This window comes from Ranitomeya variabilis, chromosome 5 (assembly GCF_051348905.1).
Source record: "Ranitomeya variabilis isolate aRanVar5 chromosome 5, aRanVar5.hap1, whole genome shotgun sequence".
NCBI lineage: Eukaryota > Metazoa > Chordata > Amphibia > Anura > Dendrobatidae > Ranitomeya > Ranitomeya variabilis.
Window position 1 is genome coordinate 444,459,929 of NC_135236.1, and position 22,511 is coordinate 444,482,439.

At 44.2% G+C, this 22,511-nt stretch overlaps 1 protein-coding gene across 2 annotated transcripts in view; it reads left to right on the forward strand.

Annotated features, from left to right (window-relative positions):
* RPAP3 (RNA polymerase II associated protein 3) overlaps nt 1-22,511 on the forward strand; it is a 136,048-nt gene that overhangs the window by 28,175 nt on the left and 85,362 nt on the right. For both annotated transcript variants that reach the window (XM_077265383.1, XM_077265384.1), the window contains 4 exons: nt 1,463-1,533; nt 2,598-2,744; nt 12,546-12,673; nt 22,344-22,465. In XM_077265383.1, the coding sequence (XP_077121498.1) occupies nt 1,463-1,533; nt 2,598-2,744; nt 12,546-12,673; nt 22,344-22,465 (468 nt within the window). The remainder of the gene's footprint in view (nt 1-1,462; nt 1,534-2,597; nt 2,745-12,545; nt 12,674-22,343; nt 22,466-22,511) is intronic.

Genomic DNA, 22,511 nt, shown 5'->3' on the forward strand with positions numbered 1-22,511 from the left:
CCAAATACTCTGTAGGGGGCTTCATCAGAAAAAGTATCTTTGCTCCAGCCTTCTGCAGTCGAGTCCTTGTACTTTCCACAGAATGTTACTCTGTCTTTTTGATTTCAAGAGAAGTGGCTTCTTTGTGTCCCGTTTTGAAATGGGCTCAACCTCCCCATGCCTTGGCCTCATTGTGCCTCCAGACGCCCTGACACCAGCCGGCTGCCATTCCAAAGAAAGCTTTGCACTGGTCGTGAACTGATCTCGTAACTAAAGCCTTATTAGATAGCATTCTTTATTCAGACTGTCTCCAAACATCCCCTCCAAAAGCAACTTCTCCCAACAATCCAGGAGCAGTTTGGTTGTGAAAAATGCTTTTTTCCAGCATGAAGGAGCACAATCTCACAAGGCAAAAACGTGAGCAATATATTGAAATTTTGGGTCCCTGGCCAAGAAACTCCACAGATCTAAATTCTATTGAGAACCTGTTGTCCATCCTCAAAAAGCAGGTGGACAAACAAAAACAGAGCAATCATAATAAACTCTTAAGTAGTGATTAGACAAGAATCTTGGTTTGGCCCGATGCTGATATCCATCATGCCAGGGCGAACTGAAGAAGTCTTAAGAAATTGCGGCGAACACTGTAAATATGGAGTTTTTTCATAAACTTGATGTTATTGGTCAATAAATGTGTAAAAACGTATAAAATGCTTTTCATTGTACTTCAGTAACCATAGAAACATTTTTCTAAAAGATCTAAAAACACTGAAGCAGCAAAGTTAGTGAAAACCAAAATGTATGTCAGAAAAGTTTGACCACGACAGTAAATGCTTTTGAAAACACTTTTTGCTCCTTTTATCTTGGACTTGTGGTGTACCAGATAACTTTCTGCTCTGAGAAGCTATCCATTATTTTGCATAGTAATATAACTGACTTTTACCAGTTCTTTTCCGGTTCTTTTCATGGATGTCAAACTCAGATATACAGTGGGCCAAAATTACAACTTAAAACTTGGGCAAAATGTCGAGAAAACCTTGATATTTATAACATTAATTTTGACAGAAAAAATAGGGGTGGTGAGGGGAAAAGATCAGATGGGGGAAAATCTGCCTAGGGTGGGAAAAACCCCAATACTGCAGAAGTTAGGGTTGTGGGGCTTGTAGATAGCGAATGCCTGTCAAGAAGTGTGTCATAGCAGGGAGAGCATTACTACAGGGCGTGTTGTAAACAGTCTTGCATTAACCAGGGCGTGCCGAACCGGAAGTGTGCGATTTGTAGTATTAGCGGTGCATGCACTGTCTCGGCTGGCCACCTCGAGTAGACTTCTTTTTTTCTCTCGCAGATAGAATAGAACTACACTGCAGACCAGATTTGGCCAGCGGGCCTGAGTTTGACATCTTTGTTTTAGAATTTTGCAATGACAAATCCTATTTATGTAGAAAGTACTTATTTCATGTGTATAATTGTTCTGTTTTTGGCAAAGATTATGACAAGGTCTTAGAATTGGATCCAAACAATTTTGAAGCCACAAATGAGCTAAAGAAAATAACCGTGGTGAGTTTTTTTTTGTATTAATTAATTCAGATGGATTTTAATAATATATTTAGTTTCTTTGTTGCATTTAGTGAAACATATTGGGGTTGATTGATCAAAGTATTCATACCAGTTTTCTGGCATGAAACACTTTTAGAATTTGCTAAATTTTTGTAGAACGCAAACTTGCTCGGAAAATGTGCAACTATTGGCATTTTCACATCAGATTCTGCCAGGGCAACCAAAATAGATGGAGCTGGAGAGGAGCCATGGGTGGGAACAGGCTTTTCCTGCCTGTCAAATTAACTAAAACTGATGGCATTTTATCATGGTGTACACAGGGAAGAAGCATGCCAAAGCGAAGATGCTCCGAATGTATTAAATGACAAGTTCCTCCTAATGATTTTGGGGTATTGTACTCTAGCGAGCTCTTCATAAACACTTCATAACGCAAGTCTTAATGAATTGGCTCCATTATATTTGAGCTACCTGATCGTTATGATGACTGTGAATAATGTGAATAATGCACGACTCGTTAAAGGGTTGATTGTGACTTGTAGGATCGCTACTTCCAACAGGTGGGGCTATAGAGTTTAAGTCCTCTTTTTCGCGGAAGAGGCAATTTGCATATTTAATTTCCCAGAGGAGCATTGCACGGCGAATAAGCCTCCTTACCTTGACAAGCCAGCTGGTATGTCACTCTCCATAAGGAGAAACGTTACCCCTTAGACCCCTGTCTAGAGCCTCTCACCTAGCCAAATCAGTTCTCATGCTTCGCACTTAGGAGGACCAACAGCCCGAAACACCGTGTCTGCAAATTGAGATACTGATTTGGCTTTTATCCTAAGTCATATTGCACGACTTGTTAAAGGGTTGATTGTGACTTGTAGGATCGCTACTTCCAATAGGTGGCGCTATAGAGTTAAGTCCTCTTTTTTCTCGGAAGAGGCAATTTGCATATGTGAATAATGTTTACAGAGTATTTACATCAGCATTTGGATTGTGCCTATGCACTCATAACCAGACACTAAAGGATCAAATTTGTATCCACTGGCTTTAGTCAACCATTTGTGTGTATATTTTAGGAGCTTCGGTCATCCTCCAGTACATTACAGGAAAAGGAAGAAATTAGTGAAAGCATACGGGAGAAAAGTTCAGAAGTGTGTGAGGAAGAAAGGAGTCATATAGAAGCTCAACAATTGAAGCAAAAAGCCATTGTGCAGAAAGATCTAGTAAGTTTTTTCACTATTGTCAGAAAAATATTAAAATTTGAGAGTCCTCAGTGGTTGATACCTTTTAATGGCTAACTGAAAAGATGGTAACAAATAGCAGCTTTCCAGACTACTCAGGTCTCTTCATCAGGCATAGACTAACACAAAATCTGAAGAGTCACATAAACAGGACACCTGAATAATGCAGTGAATAAGACAGGCGATAAGAAGGAGAGAAACAGTTATGGCAGTTCATAGAGGAGTATGAAAGTTATATTGTCCTCTGATTGAGGTCTGGTCTGGCGATTGTGATGCCCCACAAGGTCTGAGGAGCAAATTCCGTAAGTACTGTTTTCATATATCCATACAACACATACATTCCTGCTCTGATTGTGTCAAAGGTCATCATGAGTTTTACTCCCACACTCTTCTGTCTCTCTGGGAAGTTACCTTTCAATACCAGCAATTTTATGTCCCTGGTCCTGCGATCAGAGATACAAAAATGTTTGGCCACTGGTAAAAAAATATTTAGAATTGAGAGTCCTCAGTGGTTGATACCTTTTAATGGCTAACTGAAAAGATGGTAACAAATTGCAAGCTTTCGAGACTACATATGTCTCTTCATCAGGCAAAGACTAAAACAAATTCTGAAGAATCACATATTTATGCACAATATAGTATAGAAAGAAAAAAAAAAAGGGAGAGGGGGAAAAAAAACCATGGATAAGCCAGGTGACATGAAGCAGAATTACCATGGGTGATAAACAGTTACGTCCATAAATATTGGGCCAATTCTTAGATAAGGATTGTTTTATTGTCCTGTGATTAGGCTCTCTGTTTTGATGACCCCACATGGTCTGATGGGCAAGTTCATTAGTTGATGTAAAAAGACATAAATCCGTGTGACACATTCATTCCTGCATTTAGAGTGTCAAAGGTCGTCATCAGTTTATATTCCCAGACTCTCCTGTCTTTCTGCGATTTGAAGTTACCCTTTAATACAAGTAATTTCATGTCCATAATGTTATGATTTGGGAGACAGAAATGTATTGCCACAGGTATATCCATTCTTTTTTCTCTTATTGTATGGCGATGAGAGTTCATCCTTGTTCTCAGTTTCTGCCCTGTCTCCCCCACATACAGACCCCCAGTTGGACATTTAGTACAAATAATTAGGTACACCACATTAGAAGTGTCGCAGCTGAATGTACCTGGTATCTTGTAGTCCTGATGTGAGTTGGGGATCTTTATCTTGTCCGTGGTCATTATAAATGGACAGGTTTTACATTTTTTCTGATTGCAGTGAAAGGTACCTGCAGCTGTTGGAGAGGACAGGGAGCTCTTGACAATGATGCTTCTTAGATTTGGGGGCTGCCTAAAACACAGTAGTGGGGGGTCTGGAAAAATAGATTGTAATCGGGCATCTTTTTGCAGTAAAGGTTGTAATTTCCGTGCAGCTCCCCTTAGCACCTCCAGATTTGGATTGTAGGTAACTAATAGAGGTACCCGGTTATTTTCTTCTTTAGTTTTGTAATGTAGCAGGTGATTCCTTGATATTCTGGTGGCTCTTGTGATCTGATTTTCAATTGTTCTTGGATGGTAGCCCTGATTCAAAAAGGTCTTTCTGAGGCGACCAAGGTGTTCATCTCTATCCATTGGGTTGGAACATATACGATTGTATCTGATGGCTTGGCTGTAGACAATGGAGTTTTTTATGTGTTTTGGATGGAAACTGTCCCATTTAAGGTATGATGGACGGTCGATTGGCTTCTGATACAGTGATGTCTCTATTTTATTGTTCTGCAGCTTAATGATGGTGTCCAGAAAGTTAATTTCATACAGGAGTAGTTGAGTGTTAAGTAAGTTGATGGTGGGATGAAATTGATTAAACTGTTCATGGAACGTCTTTAGCTGTGGTTCAGACTCCGTCCAGATGATTAAAATGTCATAGCGGTAGTACGCCAGAGGCCTGATGGGACATGAGGACAAAAAGTCGCTTTCAAGCTTGGCCATGAAAAGATTTGCATACTGTGGGGCCATTTTACTTCCCATTGCTGTGCCAGTCTCCTGTAGATAGATCTTCTTGTCAAACTCAAAAGTAATTGTGGGTGAGGATGAATTTTATAAGTTTCACCACAGAATTTGCATCAGTCCCTGTGTTTTCCAGGAAGAATTTGCAGGCATTTAATCCATCCTGGTGTGGGATATTGGAGTACAAAGATTCCACATCCATGGTGGCCAGGATGGTTCCTTCTGGTAGAGGACCTATTGCTGATAGTTTATTCAATAGGTCAGTTGTGTCCTGAATGAAGCTGGGTGTGTCCTTTACCAATGGTTTAAGAACACCCTCTACCCATCCAGATACCTGCTCAGTAAGGGTGCCCACACATGAAATAATTGGTCTTCCTGGGTTTCCAGAAGGTTTCTATTTTTCTATCTACTGGCTAACACGGTACCAAGATATATTTCTGGCCACTGGTAAATCATTTAATTTTTTTTCTTTTATCGTTGTTCTAACTTTTTGTACTATCTCCCCCACATACAGACAACCAGTAGGACATTTGGTAAGATCACTACATTAGGTGTGGTGCAACTGAAAGTACCTGGGATCTTATGTTGCTGATGTGAGATTTTACGTTTTTTTGTTTGTGTTGTTGGAGAGGATCGGAAGCTTCTGACAATGATGTTTCTTAGGCTACTTTCACACATCAGGTTTTTTGTTTCAGGCGCAATCCGGCTATTTTAAAAAAAAAAAGATCCGTTTTTTGTTTTGTTTTTTTACGCCGGATCCGTTTTTTTGTCATAGAATTGTATTACCGCCGGATTGCGCCTGATGGGCAGACCTTTCATCCGTCGTAATAGTCGTTTCCAGCGGACGGAGAAAACGTCCAGAGGGACCTTTTTTGTCAGGCGAAAAAAAGGGCACAGTGACGGAGCCGGCCAAAAACGTGTGAAACGATGAATCCGGCCTCCGGATCCATTTCCCAAGCATTTTCTATTGACATCATGCACATTTTCCGTTCTGGGCTTTCTCTCGCTCGCTCTCTCGCTCACTCTCTCTTGCTCTCGTTCTCTTTCTTGCTCTCGCTCTCTCTCTCTCTCTCCCCCCCCTTAGATTTCAAGGCTGCCTAAAACACAGATATTGGGGGTCAGGAAATATAGATTTTAATCAACTATCATTTTGTAAAAGCGGTTGAAGTTTCTGTGCAGCTCCTGATTTGGACTCCTGATGGCTCTAACAATCAGGATTTCAATTGTTCTTGGATGTCATCCCTGATTAAAAAAAAGTCTTTTTGAGACCACGAAGGTGTTTGTCTCTATCCCTGGGGTTGGAATATATCCGATTACCGTATATACTCGAGTATAAGCCGAGATTTTCAGCCCACTTTTTTGGGCTGAAAGTGACCCTCGGCTTATACTCGAGTCATTGTCGGCGGGTGAGGGGGAGCGGCGGCTGTGATATACAGTACTTACCTGCTCCTAGCGCGGTCCCTGCATGTCCCATGGTCTCCGGGCAGCGCTTCCTGTGTTCAGATGCACACATATTCATTACTCTAATGAGCGGTACGTGACCGCTGAACACAGGAAGATGCCGCCGGCTCCCGGAGACCATCTGACAGTGAGACGCTGCCAGGGGACCGCGCCGGGAGCAGTTGAGTATATCAGGGGAGGGGGAGCATTGCGCGATAGTCACCTTCCTCGTTCCACCGCTGCGCGCTGCTCTGTCTTCTGTCCTGTGGCTGTGACTGTGCAGGTCAGAGGGCGCGATGACGTGATTAGTGTGCGCGCCGCCCTCTGCCTGAACAGTCAGTGCCGAGGATGGAAGACAGAGCAGCGCGCAGCGATGGAACGAGGAAGGTGACTATAGCAAGTGTCGGGGGCCTGAGCGAAGAGAGGTGAGTATGTGATTTTTTTTATTTTAATCGCAGCAACAGCAAATTGGGCAAATGTATGGAGCATCTTATGGGGCATATATGAGGAGCATCTTATGGGGCATATATGAGGAGCATCTTATGGGGCATAATGTGTGGAGCATCTCATGGGGCCACAATGTATGGAGCATCTCATGGGGCCATAATGTATGGAGCATCTCATGGGGCCTCAATGTATGGAGCATCTCATGGGGCCACAATGTGTGGAGCATCTCATGGGGCCATAATGTGTGGAGCATCTCATGGGGCCATAATGTGTGGAGCATCTCATGGGGCCCCTAATGTGTGGAGCATCTCATGGGGCCACAATGTATGGAGCATCTCATGGGGCCATAATGTGTGGAGCATCAACCTTTATGCAGCATTGTATGGGGCAAATGTTTCTATGGAGCATCTTATGGGGCCATTATTAACCTTTGTGCAGCATTATATGGGGTATATTTTGATATGGAGCATCTTATGGGACCCATCATGAACTGTATGGAGCATTATATGGGGCTCCTGATTCAATATGGATATTCAAAAACACTTAACCTACTGATGTCTCAATTAATTTTACTTTTGTTGGTATCTATTTTTATTTTTGACATTAACCGGTAGCTGCTGCATTTCCCACTCTAGGCTTATACTCGAATCAATAAGTTTTCCCAGTTTTTTGTGGCAAAATTAGGGGGGTCGGCTTATACTCCGGTCGGCTTATACTCGAGTATATACGGTATATCTGATGGCTTAGCTTTAGACAATAGAGTTTTTTTTATGTGTTTTGCAAATCTTATCCTTGCGGAGATTGACATGCTAAAGGTACCGTTACACTAAACGACTTACCAACGATCACGACCAGCGATACCACCTAGCCGTGATCGTTGGTAAGTCATTGTGTGGTCGCTGGGGAGCTGTCACACAGACAGCTCTCTCCAGCGACCAACGATCAGGGGAACGACTTCGGCATCGTTGAAACTGTCTTCAACGATGCCGAAGTCCCCCTGCAGCACCCGGGTAACCAGGGTAAACATCGGGTTACTAAGTGCAGGGCCGCGCTTAGTAACCCGATATTTACCCTGGTTACCATTGTAAAAGTAAAAAAAAAAACACTACATACTCACATTCTGATGTCTGTCACGTCCCCCGCCGGCGTCCACAGGGTTAAAACTGCTTTCGGCAAGAGCGCTGCTAATATGCACGCGCTGCTGCCGAGAGCTTCCCTGCACTGAATATGTCAGCGCCAGCAGTAACAGCGGTGACGTCACCGCTGTGCTCTGCTTTACGGCCAGCGCTGACACAGTGCAGGGAAGCTCTCGGCAGCAGCGCGTGCATATTAGCAGCGCTCTTGCCGAAAGCAGTTTTAACCCTGTGGACGCTGGGGGACATAACAGACATCAGAATGTGAGTATGTTCTGTTTTTTTTTTTAACTTTTACAATGGTAACCAGGGTAAATATTGGGTTACTAAGCGCGGCCCTGCGCTTAGTAACCCGATATTTACCCTGGTTACAAGTGAACACACCGCTGGATCGGCGTCACACACGCCGATCCAGCGATGACAGCGGGTGATCAGCGACCAAAAAAGGTCCTGATCATTCCCATCGACCAACGATCTCCCAGCAGGGGCCTGATCGTTGGTCGCTGTCACACATAACGAGATCGTTAGCGGGATCGTTGCTATGTCACCAAAAGCGTGACGTTGCAACGATATCGTTAACGATATCGTTATGTGTGACTCAGCCTTAAGAATGCCGAGATGAGGAGACTTAAAGCCGCAATGCTGCTCTGGGTAATATGGTAATTATGCATATTGTCTCTTCATCGAGGAAGAGAGACTTGACTTGTAGGATTGCTACCTTCCATTAGGTGGCACTAGAGTTCTAGCTCTCTTCCTCTCTGAAGAGACAATTTGCATAATTAGCATATTACCCAGAGGAGCATTTCAGCTTTAAGTCTCCTCATCGCGGCATGCTTAGCAAGTCAATCTCCGCAAGGAGAAACGATACTTCTTGGATCCCGGTCTGACGCCTCTCAATCAGCCAAACCAGATCTCCACTTTGCACTGACGAGGGTCAGTACCCCGAAACACAGTGTCTGCAAATTGAGATTCTGGCTTTGCTATTATCCTAAGTCATGTGATAAGGCTCGTTAAAGGGTCAACATTGACTTGTAGGATTGCTACCTTCCAATAGGTGTCACTAGAGTTCTAGCTCTCTTCCTCTCTGAAGAGACAATTTGCATAATTGGAAATCTTAGAAACGGAATTGTCAGGAGCTTCCTGTCCTCTCCAACAACAGGTACCTTTCCCAGAAAGCAGAAAAAAAGTAAAACCTGTCCATTTATAATGACCACGGACAAGATAATGATCCCCAGCTCACATCAAGACTACAAGACTCGAGGTACCTTCAGCTGCATCACATCTAATGTCGTGTACTTAATTATATGTACCAAATGTCCAGCTTGGGGTCTGTATATGGAGGAGACAGTACAAAAACAAAGATGAATTCTCATCGCCACACAATAAAAGAAATAAGAATAGATCTACCTATGGCCAAACACTTTTGAAGCCCTGGTCACCGCATCATAGACATGAAATAGCTGGTATTTAAAGGTAGCTTCACATCCCAGAGAGACAGAAGAGTGTGGGAGTACAAACTTATGATGACATTTGACACATTCAGCAGGAATGTATGAGGTGCATGGATTTATGTCTTTTTACATCAATTAAGGCATGTGCTCCACAAACTTTACACTCCTTATACTATACCTGATGAAGAGACCTGAGTAGTCTGGAAAGCTGCTATTTGTTAACATTTTTTCAGTTAGCCATTAAAAGGTATCAGCCAATGGGGACTCTCAAATCTTAATATTTTCCTATCTAGTTGCTAACACGGTACAAAGATATATATTTTTCCTGTATCACTATTGTCATTAACACAGTACACTCCTCAGTATATATCTTTTATCAGCTAATCAACCTTCAGGTGTGGGAATAAATATCCGCTGAACCTGATTCTTTGCAGTTACATGATGTATCCTAGGAAGAGTCACAGATGCAGCATGAATATCGGTACGATGGTACCATAATAGGCATCAAATTTTCCACCTTGAAATCCACTTTGTATTTGACCCATGTGAACGCTCTTAGGACTTAAAGTGCATTTTTACATGTACTGTTTGGGTCTTTGTGTTATGGGTGTAATTGTAACCACTAGTGAACATGTACTAGGGTATAACCTCGATGTCCTTATTATAGTAGGTATGCAAGGGTTTGTCCACATGTGACAGAATTTTCATGAATTTTCTGCAGTTTTCATCCCATTCATTTCAAAGAATTAAATCCATAGAAATAATTGACGAGTCACAGATGTAAGAATCCATATGTGCTGAATGAATTTTGCTGCAACTGTTATCTTTGGGTTTCCTGTCCACAAATACAGACAAAAAAATCAGCGCCAAATGTTTTACGTACGTGAGCAAGCCCTTCCATTAACAGATCATCTCTGCAAACTACACGCATTGACCATTCTATTAGGTACATTTGTATATATTAGCTTATTCATGAAAATATCTATTCATCCAGTTATAATGATTAAGTCAATGCCAAAATGGTCATACAAAATTTAGAAGAGAAGACATGTCTTTTGAGTGACTTTGACCTTGAAGTTAATTGTTTAAGTAACACAGAGACTCAGGGTACCGTCACACATTGAAATTTTCATCGCTGCGACGGCACGATCCGTGACGTCGCAGCGATCGTATGAATATCGCTCCAGCGTCGTAGACTGCGGTCACACGTTGCAATCACGGCGCTGGAGCGATGCCGAAGTCCCCGGGTAACCAGGGTAAACATCGGGTAACTAAGCGCAGGGCCGCGCTTAGTAACCCGATGTTTACCCTGGTTACCAGCGTAAATGTAAAAAAACAAACAGTACATACTCACCCGTCGGTGTCCTTCAGGTCCCTTGCCGTCTGCTTCCTGCTCTGAGTGCAGCCGTACAGTGAGAGCAGATCGCAGCACCGCTGTGATCTGCTCTCACTTTCCGGCCGGCACTCAGAGCAGGAAGCAGACGGCAAGGGACCTGAAGGACACCGACGGGTGAGCATGTACGGTTTGTTTTTTTACGTTTACGCTTGTAACCAGGGTAAACATCGGGTTACTAAGCGCGGCCCTGCGCTTAGTTACCCGATGTTTACCCTGGTTACAAGCGAAGACATCGCTGGATCGCTGTCACACACAACGATCCAGCGATGTCAGCGGGTGATCAAGCGACGAAAGAAAGTTCCATACGATCTGCTACGACGTACGATTCTCAGCAGGATCCCTGATCGCTGCTGCGTGTCAGACACTGCGATATCGTAACGATATCGCTAGAACGTCACGAATCGTAACGTCGTAGCGATGGAAATTTCAATGTGTGACGGTACCCTAAAGGTACCGTCACATTAAGCGACGCTGCAGCGATATAGACAACGATGCCGATCGCTGCAGCGTCGCTGTTTCGTCGTTGTGTGGTCGCTGGAGAGCTGTCACACAGACAGCTCTCCAGCGACCAACGATGCCGAAGTCCCCGGGTAACCAGGGTAAACATCGGGTTACTAAGCGCAGGGCCGCGCTTAGTAACCCGATGTTTACCCTGGTTACCAGTGTAAATGTAAAAAAAAACAAACACTACATACTTACATTCCGGTGTGTGTCGCGTCCCCCGGCGTCCGCTTCCCTGCACTGTGTAAGCGCCGGCCGTAAAGCAGAGCGGTGACGTCACCGCTGTGCTTTGCTTTACGGCCGGCACTGACACATTCAGCGCAGGAAGCTCTGAGCAGCAGCGCGGACGCCGGGGGACGTGACAGACATCAGAAGGTGAGTATGTACTGTTTTTTTTTTTTTTTTTTTTACTTTTACAATGGTAACCAGGGTAAATATCGGGTTACTAAGCGCGGCCCTGCGCTTAGTAACCCGATATTTACCCTGGTTACCATTGTAAAACATCGCTGGCATCGTTGCTTTTGCTGTCAAACACAACGATACACACCGATCTGACGACCAAATAAAGTTCTGGACTTCTAGCTCCGACCAGCGATATCACAGCGGGATCCAGATCGCTGCTGCGTGTCAAACACAACGATATCGCTATCCAGGACGCTGCAACGTCACGGATCGCTATTGTTATCGTTGTTATGTTGTTCAGTGTGAAGGTACCTTAAGACTTTAAAGGGAATCTGTCAGTAGAATCCATTTTCTGTCTATATGAGTATGTAGATCCTGACACAGCTTATTTAGATATAAGAAAAATGAGATTTTACTCCAGAATAAGACTTTGGATCACAGATATCAAGGTACCATCTTATTCGGCTTCCTATGACTGACATGCCCATATAGACGGCTTAGGAGGGTTGATTCTACTGACAGATTCCCTTTATAACTTCATGATCGTCTTTAGGGTTTCCAGTGAGTGGCTGAACACTTCACATCTAAGTGGATGGGCCAGAGCAGCAGAAGACTACTCCAAATTGTCATGTCTATTGTCAGTGGTTTGGGCTATTGATGGTATAATGGGTCAGCGTATGGTTTCACATATATTAGGCTCTTTATTACATGTGGAAACGATCTGGGATGTGCTTGAGAGATTTGCATCAGAACTGTACAATCTTCAGCAGGTACGTAGAGCTCTCATGTTAATTTGTGGCTATTTCTCTGACCACTATTTTGCCCACACAACAAGGAATTGGGGCTGTTCTGAAGGTAATCGGAGCCAGCATTGTAAAGGTGTCCCTTATGTAGCCATGAGTGTACAGTTATCTTGCAGTGCTCTTATTGCTAAATTTAGCTTATTCTTTATTTTTTTTCTTCCATACAGACATTTCCACTCTATGAAAATGTCTAACAAAATTATGTTTTATTACTACAGGGAAATGCTTACTTTAAAGAAGGAAAGTATGAACTTGCCATTGAGTGCTACACACAAGGAATAGAAGCAGATAGTTCAAATGCACTGTTACCAGCAAACCGAGCTATGGCCTACCTAAAAATCCAGAAGTAAGGGCTATTTTCTATCTAGATGTAATACATCCTTTGACTTGATTGAATGGCATATGCCAGACTGTAAGCTTTAGATGTGTTTAGAGAAGTGAGAAGGGCCAGTGTCCAGGTCACTTGAGTCTGATGCTGGCCATAGACCTAAGTTAGCCAGTAGCCATTTGAACTCATACTGCCCCTCTAGTGATGTCTACAATGTTTCACCATTTACCACTATGTAAGAGATTGGGAGTTCTTTATCTAAAAGACCTAATATATACATTAATTAAGACCGCAATGGCCACTACTTTAGTTAATAAAAGTAAAATAATGATGTTCAAGGCTTGGACAAATCACTTTTAGGCTATGTGCACACGTTCAGGATTTTTAGCGTTTTTTCAGCTGTTTTCCGCTAAAAAAAACGCTTACATAAGCATCCCATCATTTTTAATGCATTCCGCTTTTTTGTGCACATGCTGCGTTTTTTTCGCAGCGGAATCGCATTCCGGAAAAAAACGCAGCATGTTCATTCTTTGTGCGGAATCGCGGGGTTTCCGCACAAATAGGAATGCATTGATCCGCTTACTTTCCACTTGGGGCTATGCCCACCATGCAGGAAGTAAGTGGATCATGTGCGGTTGGTACCCATGGTGGAGGAGACTCCTCCAGGCCCTGGGTACCATATCCCTGTTTAAAAAAAAAAAAGAATTAAAATAAAAAATTGTGATATTCTCACCCTCCGACTGCATAGGCAGCATCAATAGTAAAAAGTTGGTCACACTTGTCAAATACTATGTTTGACAAGTGTGACCAACCTGTCAAATCCAAACGTTGTTTTAAAAAAAAAAAACAACTCAATTTCCCAATACCCATAGCGTCTCCATTTTCATGATCTTGGGTTGGGTGAGGGCTTATTTTTTGCATGCCGAGCTGACGTTTTTAACTATTCCATTTTGGTGCAGATACGATATTTTGAATACCCGATACTGCATTTTAATGCAGTGTTGCGGCAACCAAAAAACTTAATTCTGGCATTTTGACTTTTTTTTTTCTCCGCCATTTAGCAATCAGGTTAATCCTTTTTTTTTTTATTGATCTGGTGATTCTGAACGCGGCGATGACAAATATGTGTATGTTTTTTATTTTTTATTTTTTTATTTTTAATGGGGTGAAGGGGGGTGATTTAAACTCTTTTTTTTTTTTTTTTTCTTTTTCTTATTTTAAAAAACTTTTTTTTTTTTTTTTACTTTTGGCATGCTTCAATAGTCTTCATGGGAGGCTAGAAGCTGCCATAACCCGATTGCCTCTTCTACATACAGGCAATGATCAGATCACCTTCATGTAGTAGATTTACTGACGTAGATTTACTGACTTTCTAAGAGCGCTGACAACCAGGTGGCGCTTATAGCAATCCGGCAGTGACAACCATAGAGGTCTCATGGATACCTCTAGTTGTCATGTCAACCCACCAATGACCCGGTCACCGTTGGGCGGATTTCTGGCCCGATGGCCGTAAGCGTGCATTAAATTCCGCTGTCAGAGTTTGATAGCTGCATTTAATGAGTTAATAGCCACGGGTGGATCGCGATTCCACCCATGGCTGTTCCGGGCACATGTCAGCTGTTCAAAACAGCTGACATTTGCCAGGAAAGATGTGGGCTCACCGCTGGAGCCCACATCAAAGGGAGGGAGTCCCAACATCAGCGTAAATGTATGCCTGATGTCGGAAAGGGGTTAAAGTCAAAATTGGCTTGGTCACTATAGGGTTAAGGTTCTGTCCATGCTGACTTCAATGTGGAATTCAAAGGGGTTGTTTACTACTAGGACAAGCCATTCTTAAAGCGAACCTGTCAGCAGGATTTTGCTAAGTAAACTACAGGCATTGTCATGTTGCTGCTGTTATACTGATTAAAATAACTGGGGTGAAGAAATCCGTCTTGTGGTTCTTGTGTAATCAGTGTTAAAAGTTTTTAGTTAATGGTATGCCCATGCTCTGGGGCAGGACTGTGGACAGAGTCTCATCTTCCTGCTCTAAGCCAGGAAAACAAAGGAAAGACCTGCCCACAGGCTGCCCCTAAGCACAAACAGTCTGTCTCTGACTCTATGATGAGGAACATGTTTGTGCTTCGGGCGGCCTGTGGGCTAGTATTTCCTTGATTTCTCTGGCTTAGAGCAGGAAGATAAGACTCTGCCTACAGTCCTGCGCCGGAGCACAGGCTTATCATAACTGAAAACTTGCAGCACTGATTCCACAAGATGCATTTCTTCCCCCCAGGTATCATTTTAACCCCTTCATGACCCAGCCTATTTTGACCTTAATGACCTGGCCGTTTTTTGCAATTCTGACCAGTGTCCTTTTATGAGGTAATAACTCAGGAATGCTTCAACGGATCCTAGCGGTTCTGAGACTGTTTTTTCGTGACATATTGGGCTTCATGTTAGTGGTAAATTTAGGTCGATAATTTTTGCGTTTATTTGTGAAAAAAATGGAAATTTGGCGAAAGTTTTGAAAATTTCGCAATTTTCAAATTTAGAATTTTTAGTCTGTTAAACGAGAGAGTTATGTGACACAAAATAGTTAATAGCGAACATTACCCACATGTCTACTTTATATCAGCACAATTTTGGAAACAACATTTTTTTTGCTAGGAAGTTATAAGGGTTAAAATTTGACCAGCGATTTCTCATTTTTACAACGAAATTTACAAAACCATTTTTTTTAGGGACCACCTCACATTTGAAGTCAGTTTAAGGGGTCTATATGGTTGAATATACCCAAAAGTGACACCATTCTAAAAATTGCACCCCTCAAGGTGCTCAAAACCACATTCAAGAAGTTTATTAACCCTTCAGGTGCTTCACAGCAGCAGAAGCAACATGGAAGGAAAAAATTAACATTTAACTTTTTAGTCACAAAAATGATCTTTTAGCAACAATTTTTCTATTTTCCCAAGGGTAAAAAGAGAAACTGGACCCCAAAAGTTATTGTACAATTTGTCCTGAGTACACCGATGCCCCATATGGAAGGGGGGGAACCACTGTTTGGGCGCACGACAGGGCTCGGAAGGGAAGGAGCGCCATTTGACTTTTTCAATGAAAAATTTGCTCCAATCTTTAGCGGATACCATGTCGCGTTTGAAGAGCCCCTGTGTACCTAAACATTGGAGCTCCCCCACAAGTGACCCCATTTTGGAAACTAGACCCCCCCAAGGAGCTTAGCTAGATGCATAGTGAGCACTTTCAACCCCCAGGTGCTTCACAAATTGATCCGTAAAAATGAAAAAGTACTTTTTTTTTTCCATAAATTTATTTTAGCCTCAATTTGTTCATTTCCACATGGGCAACAGGATAAAATGGATCCTAAAATTTGTTGGGCAATTTCTCCTGAGTACACCAATACCTCATATGTGGTCACAATCCACTGTTTGTGCACACGGCAAGGCTCAGAAGGGAAGGAGCGCCATTTGACTTTTGAATGAAAAAATTAGCTCCAATCGTTAGCGGACACCATGTCGCGTTTGGTGAGCCGCTGTGTACCTAAAGGTTGGAGCTCCCCAAGGAACTTATCTAGATGCATAGTGAGCACTTTGAACCCCCAGGTGCTTCACAAATTGATCCGTAAAAATGAAAAAGTACTTTTTTTTTCCTCAATAAATTTCTTTTAGCCTCAATTTGTTCATTTCCACATTGGCAACAGGATAAATGGATCCTAAAATTTATTGGGCAATTTCTCCTGAGTACATCGATACCTCACATGTGGGGGTAAACCACTGTTTGGGCACACGGCAGGGCTCGGAAGGGAAGGAGCGCCATTTGACTTTTTGAATGAAAAATTAGCTCCAATCCTTAGCGGACACCATGTCGCGTTTGGAGAGCCCCTGTGTGCCTAAACATTGGAGATCCCCCACATGTGACGCCATTTTGGAAACTAGACCTCCCATGGAACTAATCTAGATGTGTGGTGACCACTTTAAACCCCCAAGTGCTTCACAGAAGTTTATAACGCAGAGCCGTGAAAATAAAAAATCATTTTTCTTTCCTCAAAAATTATGTTTTAGCAAGCAATTTTTTATTTTCGCAAGGGTAACAGGAGAAATTGGACCCCAATAGTTGTTGCCCTGTTTGTCCTGAGTATGCTGGTACCCCATATGTGGGGGTAAACCACTGTTTGGGCGCACGTCAGGGCTCGGATGAGAGGGAGCACCATTTGACTTTTTGAACGCAAGATTGGCTGGAATCAATGGTGGCGCCATGTTGCGTTTGGAGACCCCTGATGTGTCTAAACAGTGGAAACCCCTCAATTCTAACTCCAACACTAACCCCAACACACCCCTAACCCTAATCCCAACCATAACCCTAACCACACCCCTAACCCTGACACACCCCTAATCCCAGCCGGAAATGTAATCCAATCCTATCCCTAATCCCAACTCTAGCCATAACCTTAATCACAACCCTAACCCCAACACACCCATAACCCTAACCACAAGCCTAATCTTAACCCTATTTCCAACCCTAACCCTAATTCCAACCCTAACCCTAAGGCTATGTGCCCACTTTGCGGATTCGTGTGAGATTTTTCCGCACAATTTTTGAAAAATCCGCAGGTAAAATGCACTGCGTTTTTACCTGCGGATTTACTGCGGATTTCCAGTGTTTTTTGTGCGGATTTCACCTGCGGCTTCCTATTGAGGAACAGGTGTAAAACGCTGCGGAATCCGCACAAAGAATTGACATGCGGAAAATACAACGCAGCATTTCCGCGCTGTATTTTCCGCACCATGGGCACAGCGGATTTGGTTTTCCATAGGTTTACATGGTACTGTAAACCTGATGGAAAACTGCTACGAATCCGCAGCGGCCAATCCGCCGCGGATCCGCAGCCAAATCTGCACCGTGTGCGCATAGCCTAATTCTAACCCTAGCCCTAACCCTAACCCTAGTTCTATCCCTAACCCTAGTGGGAAAATAAAAGTAAATATATTTTCTTTATTTTATTTTTGTCCCTACCTATGGGGGTGATAAAGAGGGGGGTTCATTTACTATTTTTTTTTTATTTTGATCACTGTGATAGGTTTTATCACAGTGATCAAAATGTACCTGGAACAAATCTGCCGGACTGCAGATTCGGCGGGCGCACTGCTCATGCGCCCGCCATTTTGGAAGATGGCGGCGCCCATGGAGCAGACGGACGGACACCGGGAGGCTCGGTAAGTATGAGGGGGGATCGGAGCACGGGGGGTATCGGAGCACAGGGGGGTGGGATCGGAGCACGGGGGGAGCGGACAGGCGGACGGAGGGGATCGGAGCACAGGACGGAGGACTGGGGAGGCGAACGGTGGCGGTTGGGGGGGGGGGGGGCAGGTCAGGGTTTCCAGCCATGGCCGGTGATATTGCAGCATCGGCCATGGCTGGATTGTAATATTTCACCAGTTTTCATAGGTGAAATATTACAAATCGCTCTGATTGGCTGTTTCACTTTCAACAGCCAATCAGAGCGATCGTAGGCACAGGGGGGTGAAGCCACCCCCCCGGGCTGAAGTACCACTCCCCCTGTCCCTGCAGATCGGGTGAAATTGGAGTTAACCCTTTCACCCGATCTGCAGGGACGCGATCCCTCCATGACGCCACATAGGTGTCACAGGTCGGATTGGCACCGACTTTCATGACGCCTACGTGGCACTACAGGGCGGGAAGGGGTTAATCAGAACAACACTGCCAACCTGACAAGCTGTAGTTGACTTGGCAAAATCCTGCCAACAGGTTTGCTTTAACCCCTTTCCGACGTTGGGCATAATAGTACGCCGATGTCTGACTCCTTCCCTTTGATGTGGGCTCCGGCCAGGGGTGGATTAAGGGTAGCCACGGCCCCGGGCTGTTCAGACACTGTGCCCCCCCCCTGGTCATGTGACGGGTCATGTGATGGGGTCATGTTATGGGGTCGTGACGGGGTCATGCGATGGGGTCATCATATACCTGAACCAGATTATTCCAGAAAAATAGTTGCTGTGTGAAACTATAACCTGTCAAACATCCATTGATCTAGTCAATTTACCCTTCCGTTCAGTATATAGTATACAGTGTATAGTGTCAGTGTATAGGTAGCACACTCACCAGTGACGTCTCTAGGTGAAGTCCTTCATCTTTCATCCAGCATAGACAGCCATCACTTCATCCAGCCAGGACTCGTCTCTGCAGGAAATAACACAGTTATCTCGAGCTCCGCTTGTAGAATACATTACTTAATTTTTCCCAACTTCTACATTACACCACATGAAGAAAAAGAGGCGACACAGTGTCACTCTGCACCCTAACAGGACCGCCCCCCCATTTAAAACAGTGTCCTCAAAAAATAAAATAAATACATCACTGCAGTAATAATATCCCTTAATTAGCCCCTATGGTAATAATAATATCCCCCATCCTGGCCCCGTGTATCTCATTCCTGGCTCCAGCCATATGTTCTCCCATCCTGCCCTCATGAGTATCCATCCTGCCCCATATGATCTCCCCATCCTGCCCCATCAGTCTCCATCGTATCCATCCTGCCCCATGATCTTGGACGATCTGTCTCCAATCCTGCCCCATGTCTCCAATCATGCCTGTATCTACATTCTGCCCATGTTTCCAGTCCTGCCCCCAGTGCGTCCAGCATCTCTGCCCCCAGTGTCCAGCATCTCTACCCCCAGTGTCCAGCATCCTGCTCCAGTGTGTCCAGCATCTCTGCCCCCAATGTGTCCAGCATCTCTGCCCCAAATGTGTCCAGATCTCTGCCCCCAATGTGTCCAGCTTCTCTGCCCCCAATGTGTCCAGCATCTCTGCCCCAAATGTGTCCAGATCTCTGCCCCCAATGTGTCCAGCATCTCTGCCCCCAATGTGTCCAGCATCTCTGCCCCAAATGTGTCCAGATCTCTGCCCCCAATGTGTCCAGCTTCTCTGCCCCCAATGTGTCCAGCATCTCTGCCTCAATGTGTCCTGCCCCCAGTGTGTCCAGCATCCTGCCCCCAGTGTGTCCAGCATCCTGCCCCCAGTGTGTCCACTATCCTGCCCCCGGTGTGTCCACTATCCTGCCCCCGGTGTGTCCACTATCCTGCCCCCGGTGCGTCCACTATCCTGCCCCCGGTGCGTCCAGCATCCTGCCCCCGGTGCGTCCAGCATCCTGCCCCCGGTGCGTCCAGCATCCTGCCCCCGGTGCGTCCAGCATCCTGCCCCCGGTGCGTCCAGCATCCTGCCCCCGGTGCGTCCAGCATCCTGCCCCCGGTGCGTCCAGCATCCTGCCCCCGGTGTGTCCAGCATCCTGCCCCCAGACAGTGTCCAGCATTCTGGCCCGGGCCCCCCGGATTGCCGTTCGCAAAAAAACAAACAAAAAAAACGAGTTCTCCTCACCTGACCTGCGCTCCAGCGGCGAAGCTCCCTCCAGCAGCACGCACTCGCAGGTGACTGACAATGACGTCAGACGCCGGCGACGTGTGTGCTGCGCCTGTGGCCGACTTCAGCTGCCAGCCTCCAATTGGCTGGCGGCTGTTGTTAACTATTGACATGCGGGCGCTAGCCCACACATCAATAGGTGAAGCTGCCGCAGCGCCGGTAGGGGCCCGGTGAGCAGATGAGACGGGGCCCCCTCTCTGCCCACCAGGCCCATACGCCAGTTAGGGCAGTAGTGCCCTGATGGCGGCGGGCAATCTGAGCGGTAGCCCAGGGCCCCCCCACACCACTGGGCCCTGGGCTACCGCCCAGATTGACCCTATTATATTCCGCCCCTGGCTCTGTCACCGAGCCCACATCTTTCCCGGCACATGTCAGTTGTTTTGTACAGCTGAAATGTGCCTCTAACAGACTGTTAACCTGTTAATCTCTGACAGCGGCATTTAACTCGCACTTACCGGAAGCGCGATGGAAATCCCACCCATCAGTGACCCCGTCACGTGATCGTGGGTCACCGATGGGTTGGCATCTCCAGCAGACCTCTATGGTTGTCCTAGCCAGATTGCTATAGTTTTCTGCTAAATCAGAAAAAATAAATCCTATAAATCAAACAAATTTCCTTACAATGATCATGATTAGTTCCAACGTATTATGAAACCAGAAAAAGACCTCTCATATGAAGATAAAGAACCCCATTATGGAGGAAGTGCAAAGGAATAATGTAGGTACAAGGGGAACAGGATAAGGAGACCTACCCAACTGGTTAAAATAAAAAAAAAAAAATTGTGAAATTGTGAACTTTTTTTTTTTGCAATTTCACTGCACTTGGAATTGTTTTCTTATTTTCCAGAACACAATATGTTAAAATCAATAGTGTAGTTCAAAAGTACAACTTTTCCCAAAAAAACAAACCCTCACATTGAAATTTTGACCGAAAAATAAAAAAGTTATCACTCTGGAAAGAAGGGGAGCAAGAAACGAAAATGCAAAAATGAAAATAACTCCAATCATGAAGGGGTTAAATACTATATCCCCACCTTGTATCAGTGTTGTTACAGCTGTGACTGCTCCAGGTTTCCCAAAGCTCTTGTGATATTGTTATACCATGTGAGCCCTTCAGCCAATCACAGATGCTATTGAGTCACTGTCTTCTCTCTTCCTTCCAATTTCGACCATGCAGGGGAGGTGTTAACGCTGCGTTGCTCACGTAGCATTGCAATGTCCAGTGCGTCTTGGGATACCCGGCACCGACATCACTGGAATAGCGCCGGTATGGGAGGTTAAAGAAGCATTCCCATCTCCAAGGTCCTGTCCCATTATGTAGTGTGTGTAAAATAATTACCATAATATTAGTAAATACCTCTAATTAGATATGTAGAATAGTTCTTCTGATTTAACAATTTTGCGTACCCCATGTGCAGAGCATTACTGTAGCTTAAGTATCCTTGGATATCTAAGCTGCTGCAATGCCCTGCACATGGGATAAGTGACATAGCTAAATCAGAACTATTCTACATATCTAATTGGAGGTATTTGCTTATAATTATTATTATTACTACACCTACTACATATTGGGATAGTGTATTGGAGATAAGAATACACCTTTTAAATAAAATGTTTTTTTTTTTTTGCAAGGGAGAATATACTATTTAAGAAGGGATTGTCCCAATTACTGTGCAACCCCTTTTAATTTGTTCTCGTTTCAGTTTTTGGTTACCCTTTTATTACTGGCCATATGAATGAAGGGGCTGCAAAGCATTTGGAGAAGGCATTTATTTAACTTGTCATTTTTTTGCTTACTTTTATTTTTTACTTATCGAACACTACATGGCTCATGATTATACCAGGGTATAAGATTAGATGAAATTTACTCTGCTGTTGAGTAGAATCCGTCGGTGCACTTCTGATGCTCATGTGTTTGAAGTTTTGTAGACGTTTGATGTCTTTCAGTTGTGTTTTCTAAAGTCAAGGTCACTTTCAGTCTGTGCTGAGCCATCCTTATGTAATTCCTTTAGAGACCTTTGTGTGAAGAGAGTGACATTTAAGAATGTGAATGTACAAGAGAGACGTCAGAAGAAGGTTAATGCTCAGGAATCGATGGTCTTCTCATTTTTTTTCCTAAGTATAGTTTCTTCTCTGTTCCCGTTTTATAGGGAATATTATTATTTCACTTATGAGCATCAGTAGAAGACCTGACTTAATGTATGGATGACATCCAAGTACACTGAATCTCCAGAAGGCATTCATCTGTTTTTATTTCATTCAGATACAAGGATGCAGAGGAGGACTGCACGCAAGCAATAGCTTTAGATACTTCATATGGAAAAGCCTTTGCCAGAAGAGGGACTGCAAGGGTAATGCTTGGGAACCTGGAAGAAGCCAGAGAAGGTGAAGATGGATGGATGGAGTGTCTGATGGCCATTACACTATATGG